The following is a 7,057-nucleotide window of genomic DNA, read 5'->3' as shown; positions in this document are numbered from 1 at the left end:
CCAACTCACGACGTGCAGGGCGGAAATGAAATTAAGAGATAAAAAGTAAATCAAATAACGTGACTCACGCAGCATTGTTGAAAGTCAAAAGAAGAATGACAGAAGTTCGTGCACGTTTGCGTAAAATGCGCATTGATTTGCAGTGTGCCGCGTGCGCCTGGCTGTGCGTGTGGGTGGAAGTGAAGCGTGGCATTTTGTGTTTTCCGTGTCTGCGTCCCGCCACGCGCACACGATCGTCGGTACAACCACGTGCGTGCGCGTGCCGAGGAGAAGTGTAAATCGCTTAAAGGAGACTTTAAATAACCGTGATATCATTCTGTTTCCTCTTTATCGGCTCCTTTCTTTTTTCCTCACGAGAATTCAAACACTGATGTTCCGTCAAAAACTGAATCCCAGATTCAATTTCAGATAAAGTGGATTTAGAATAATGATTTTTTTTTTCACAAAATTCAATATGTTGGGATAAGATCAGTTTCCCTCATCAAAATAAATTCACAATATTCTGTCAAAACCGCAAATCTGAAAATCTCTTTTTTTTTTCTTTTTTTTTGTTGCAATCACTTTTTTGTGGAACCGATTCTTAAATGAGTTCGTCATGTAGGAGGGTGACAACCAAAGACACGTACACTATAAGAAATAAAACGTTGAATTTAATTGATAAAGTTAAGGTAACTTTTTCCACATAACAATGTCAGTGAAATTAATTAAATCAAATGAAACATTCTTACTTAAATCCCTAAAATTAACAATTCCAAGTATATTGAAAATAATAGTATTAATTACATTTAAAAACCCCTGTGTTTCATTTCTTAGAGTGACATGAGTTTATTTATTTATTTATTTTGTTGTCAAGTGTTGTAGCGCCCCCTCTTCTTTGCCTTTTAACATTTATATTAAATGAAATAAGACTTCTGGCCTGTGATCGTGGAGTCTGCGGTGCAGAGAAAGACAGAATATATATATTGTATTTCAAACAGTAATTTACTCTTAAATGATATTTATGTCAGAGTCTTAATTAAAATATAGCATCATTACAGCAACTGCTGTAGGGGAAAAAAATAAAACTTGTGAAACAAAAGAACACTTAAGCAAAAGGTTGTTTCACTCAATTATTAAAAAAAAAAAAAAAAAAATCATTCCTACAGCTGGATTTCTACTGCTGAAGTAATTATACTCGACTCATTTCAAAGCTGAATTGGGATGCTTAAGGGGTTTTGATGTAAAAACTTCACATTGGGTTCAATGAAATATCACCCTAATTTACAGCTGCAGATAAGCACTAAGTCTGTCATAAAAAAAAAAAAATCCTCCCTGCCTCCCCACCGCTGAATTGCACCTTGGGCAATAGTGCGCAGTCGTGAATCTTAACTTCTCTCAGCATATGTTCCTGGCAGATAAGTAAACAATTTGGGTGTGGAATGAAATTTTTAATTAGTGCTTGCGCCGCAAATCCTGTTCTCCATTACGCAGCCAAGAGAAGGAAGCGCACGGTTACCACAAAAAAAAAACCCAAAACAACAACAACAAAAAAAAAACACAAAAAAACAAATAGGAATACTCTCTCTCTCTCTCTCTGATTTTTAAGTTAAATGCCAGAGTCAGAGCCCGTATTCACAAGTTCATACAGGCTCTGTGCACGTTTAACCCGCGCAGCGTTTTTCATTTGAAATCAGGATGAGTTGGAGGCAGAATTAAGAAGGAAGCAGTCAGACGGGTTGGACGGGCGGAATCCCTCAGGGAGGCTTCTGCACAACTGTCAGACAACACGTCTGGAACCTGTTTGACACAAAGAGCCAACATTCAAATGCACACACCACTCTGACAGCTATTAAAAATAAACTTTAAAAAGATTTCAAGAAAAAAAAGAGTCAATGAATAAATAAAGACTGATCATTATTGATCAGATGTGTGAGTAATCAATCATTAAAGGGGAAAAAGTTTCAAATTATTGTCAGCAAACTAAGATTTTCTATGTGTTATAACTGCGTGAGGCCTTATTTCTGGCACATTTACGCACAGATCCCATTTATTTTACAGATAAAAATTGATGTGGTTGAAGACAGATTGTCTTTATTGGAAATGTCTTTGATCTTGGAGTGAACAAAGCGCAGGAGGTATCAACCTTCTACATACAGGATCCTTTTTCCGTAACATGACCATCTTATATAGAAAATACACAGAGAACTCCGTGGATTCAAACAGAAGTTGCCCTCAAAACAAAAAGGTCATTTTAGCAGGATGCAAAAAATTCAACTTGGAGTGCTTTTTTTAAACCCCCTTTTAAATATCTTCATGTGCCAGTTTGATCAACATAAACAAACCTGTATATGTGCAGCGTATGCGTCCTGATTTTAGCGCAAACTTGAGCCAAAACGTGGAGCGCTCGTGCGACACAGGGAGTGAAAAATGTGCAAGCCAGTTGTCAAAATAAAAGCCTTTCCAACACAAATCAGCGTCATCAGCATTGACATGTACACAATAAATAAAGTTAAAGGCTGCCTTTGCCATAAAACATTTACATTTCTTACAGTTCACGCGCACCACCCTCTACACAGCAAGTGCCAACTTCTAGGATCTTGTTGGATTTGTGAAAAAGTTTTTGTTGTTGTTGTTCTTTTTTGCACGTTACAAGTCCAAGGCGGTCGGTTGTGTTCGTGCCTGTTTTTGCGGGTGCGCCGTCCGTAATGTATTTACATGCATGTCAGTATTCAAGTGGGTTGCGCAGACAGTCTGCGGGTTACATGGCAGTGGCGTGTGCGGATGAGTACGGGTCTATCCCAGTCTTGGTCATACCTGGAAAAAGTATGTAGGCCACTGGGGGCTGTAAACTGGACGCCGACCAGGCTGTGCAGTTACACGGAACCACGTAGCCCGGGTTTGTGGGCGACGGGTGGGTGTGGGTGTGCTGACTGGGGCACCCGAGGGTGCCGAATGCGCCATTCTGGTATCCCAAGGAGGACGCGTACGGCAAAGTGCTGGTGCTCAACGTGTGCGGCATCTCTGTCATCTTCTGGATGGCGCTGGAGCTGAACTGGGTCGGGTCGAGGAAGGAGTAGGGGGCGGACGTCGGCGGCAGAAACGCTCTGGCTTTCTCCGACGAGCCCAAAAGAGAGTCCGCGGCCGACACGGGAAGTCCCTTCAGGTGGTCAGTGTCCCCGAGGTAAGGCAGCGGGAAGACGTACCTGTCCTTCTTCAGCAGGTTTTTGGGTTTGCGCCGCGGCCGGTACTTGTAGTCGGGGTGCTCCTTCATGTGCTGAGCGCGCAGTCGCTTGGCCTCGTCGATGTACGGTCTCTTCTCAGACTCCGACAGCAGCTTCCACTCGGCACCCAGCCGCTTGCTGATCTCCGAGTTGTGCATTTTGGGATTCTCCTGCGCCATTTTTCTCCTCTGGCCGCGGGACCAGACCATGAAGGCGTTCATGGGTCTCTTGATGTGATCGGCGGGTTTGGACATGTTTGACGCGCCCCTGCGTTATAATGACGAGGAAAGGTTCTTATCGACAGCAGGGGAAAAACTCTTCACCTGTCTAGATGGCAGATCATGCCACTTTTGGGGTGTTCAGCAAAAAAAAAAAAGAAAAAAGAAAAAAAGAAAGAATCAAATTCACAATCCAGGTTTTGTGTTTCCTGAGTTAACGCGGCGCGCGTAAAGTCCAGTTAATAAGTCTGAGAGAGACCTGCTGCAAAAGCACACCGAAGAAAAAAAAGAAAAAAGGAAAAAGGAAAAAAGACAACATCCATAAAGGTGAAGCGCTGCTGCGCCAGAGCTGACAAAGTGCCTTTTTTTCTCTCCCCGCTGGTCGCACACGCGCTCTCTGAGGTTTGTCTTCAAGCACCTGGTTTGGAAATGAGCGCGAGTGCGTGAATACGAGCCAAAAGCGGCGAAGTTCAAAGGCTGGGCTGGTTTAGTTTCTGCACGCAATCTGACATAATCTGCAGGGCGTTCACTCAGCAACCTGAGCGCCCAATCAGCACGGAGACCTCCGACAAACTATATGTGTACATTACAACATAAACAATACGGGTGGGACGTGCGCGCGCCGGCACCGATCAATCACTACAAAAGCACAACGGTAACCGCCTTTCTTTTCTTTTTTTTTTTTTTAACTTCATTCACACAGGTGATCTGAGCACGCGCACTTTACTCTGCGTGCTCGTGCTGTGTCAATACAGGTCTGTTTTTAATCATTTATTAAAAAAAAAAAAATTACTTTGGCAATGAAATATTTACTATTATTAATATTATTTTTTATTATTGTTATTATTATTGTTGTTGTTCTTGTTGTTGTGGTTCTCCTTGTGGTCACCAGCCTGTCAAAAGTATCTTGATCATGGACACCTCAGCTGTAACGTCCTTAAAATACAAAAAAAAAAAAAAAAAAAAAAATGTAATTCAAACAATTATCCAACATGCTTCTACTCTTCAGAAAGGAAAAGTTTACATTACTGACCCCCTCCCCTTCAAAAATAAATATAAAAATAAAATAAATTTACATCAAATGCAAACCTTTATTAAAAATATTGTTTTGTGAGCTCATAATACTTGCTCCCATCACGTTAACAGTGTGGTTTTAAGGAGGCGCAGAATGATCGTTTTAATATGTAAATATGAAGGAGGACCGAAACCTGGCAGCCCTCAGGCTCCTGTGTTTGATATAAAATTCCGTCAGCTGTGATTTTTTAAACCAAACCTTTTTATTTTTTTAATAAAACGCTGTGATTGGAGATCAGGGGAGAGACATTCATTTGCTGACACTGATAAGTATTTTTATTTAAAGGCGCCTTTGTGCGCGCACACACACCTTATTCCAAAAGAAACCAAACCCAAGCACAGATACACACAAATAAATAATTAAATACACACTTCATGGAAAACGCGCCTTTAGCGTGAATACACAAATGCATAAACAAAATTATTTAAGTGATTAAAATATTAGATTAAAATGTATTTTTTTAAAAAATGATGATGCTGTTATTTGCTGTGATGATATCATCACCCCCCCCCCCCAAAAAAAAAAAAACGCACGGCATCCTGCAGGATAAAATAAATGTTACACACAGAACACTTTTAATATTTTCTGATCTTCTTTCTCGCGCACTCTCTCGCTCCTCGCACACGCATGCGTCAGTCCGTAGCTGCAATAAGCAGAATATTTCCATCACATCTTTCTTTTGTCAAACCCTGAAATTGCGGGTAAAATGTTCGGCGGCCGTCACCGGCCCCACGGAACAATATGAGACCACAGCTCGGGGCCTCCGGACTGAGCGGATAAGAAAAACCGGTGCTGCCTCACAACCACCACCAACCCGTCTGTGATGTTCATCTGCAGCCGTGAGGTAATCCACTGCATGTTTGCACAATAATTGTGCTTATTTTTGATGTTGGAAATTGTGTTAGGCTGTCTGTGGCACAGGCGCAGCGGCTTCATTGTGAGATCAATGAATTAGATAAGAGGAAATGATTTGAGGGGCTGAGTCTGCTGCTCACCAGGGAGCAACTCGATTTCTTATTCAAAACCAGATTGTCTAAAAAAAAGTTCCCTCGATAATTTAGCGGGATAATGAGAAACGCAGGAGGTTTTGATTTGTGAGGATTATTATTTCCATATCGGTACTTTCTGTAGTTCTCTTCGGTTTTTGTGAAATGTGATCGTTCTCAGCCTGTTGTGCGTCACAGGCGCACAAATAAAACGCCCCTTCAAATTCTTAACAAAATTCAAATCCACGTGTTTCATCCTCCTAATATCATTAATGCCATTAATTATAGGTGACAGATCAAACTTTATTCGAACTTGTGAAACTTCTCACAATAACGCACGCACTGGACGCGACGTGCGCTGTCCAGACTCGCGCGCAGTAAATCGGGATTATCGAAGGACACGTGTCCGTCAGTCCTGCTTTAAAGAGTGAAAGGGGAGAGTCTCCGTGCACGCGCGCAGAGAGAACGTGGGTTCCCGCGGAGAGCGCGAGGTATAAGCTCCCCAACCGGAACTGTCCACGGTTCTGAAGCGCTAAGCGGTTTCCACGCTAAACGCTCGAAAAGCTGCGCCTGACATTTCAATGCCTTTTATTGCATCTCCATCCTGTTTAGTGACCCCCATTATCTCATATATATATATATATATATATATATATATATATATATATATATATATATATATATATATATATATATATATATATATATATATATGTGTGTGTGTGTGTGTGTGTGTGTGTGTGTGTGTGTGTGTGTGTGTGTGTGTGTTTGGGGGCCAGGCTGAACGGTGTAATCTTTGGCATTTGTATTTTTAACAATGATGAACTTTACAAATGTTTTCAAATCATTTTAAACACTAGCATTAGTTCTGCCAGTATTACTATACCCTGCACTGTCAACTATATAACTAAATAAATTATGCAAGCTTCAGTAATCCTGCAGAATGAATGAACATATTGTAAGAAGTGTGATCCTGTGCAGCGACACTGACCTCCATCAGTACTCAAAAGCTCTACCTAACTTTTACCACACAACAATCCTTTAACCAAAAATCTAATCATCATGCTAAAAATGTATTATTCATCCTTTGGGGGTGAAAAAAATATAAAAGTATGACATAACTCCTAACAAAAAAAAAACACTTTATTGAAAATTACAGATTGTATCCTCTCATCATTATCATCATAACATTTTATTTTTTGTTTTCAGTCACTCATTCATCTTCAGATGCTTATGCGGGACCGGATCACAGGGGCAACGGCTTCAACAAGAACCCCAAACTTCCCTATTTTTGTTCTAAATCATTTAATTTAAGTGTACAGATTCACTATAACTCATTCACTCTCCAAACATAATGCCCTGACATTTACATGACACTGAAGTGAACAATGTATTTATTTATTTAGTATTTATTAATTACTGAGCATGAACATATTATTGGTATTTAAATATAATATTAGTGTATTTTTGGACTTTGAATGATGGTTGTCAGTGTTGACCACATTATGTTCCTGTGAGGTGTTGGAATGAGATAAAAAAAATCAACTTTAATAGTAAAATCAGTGATGAATAACAAAG

General features: G+C 40.5%; 1 protein-coding gene across 1 annotated transcript; it reads right to left on the bottom strand.

The window, feature by feature from the left end:
• Positions 1-1,987: 1,987 nt before the first annotated feature.
• On the bottom strand, positions 1,988-3,849 carry sox14 (SRY-box transcription factor 14). The gene has a single exon (XM_034180711.1). The coding sequence runs from the start codon at positions 3,452-3,454 to the stop codon at positions 2,738-2,740; it is 717 nt and encodes a 238-aa protein (XP_034036602.1). The 5' UTR covers positions 3,455-3,849; the 3' UTR covers positions 1,988-2,737.
• Positions 3,850-7,057: the final 3,208 nt, after the last annotated feature.

The sequence above is a fragment of the Thalassophryne amazonica genome, chromosome 10 (assembly GCF_902500255.1).
Source record: "Thalassophryne amazonica chromosome 10, fThaAma1.1, whole genome shotgun sequence".
NCBI classification, from domain to species: domain Eukaryota; kingdom Metazoa; phylum Chordata; class Actinopteri; order Batrachoidiformes; family Batrachoididae; genus Thalassophryne; species Thalassophryne amazonica.
This window is presented reverse-complemented; position numbering and strand designations above follow the sequence as displayed.

What these genes read in the sequence shown, in the direction of transcription:
- sox14 (XM_034180711.1), bottom strand. Translation starts at nt 3,454, where the DNA reads ATGTCCAAACCCGCCGATCACATCAAGAGACCCATGAACGCCTTCATG.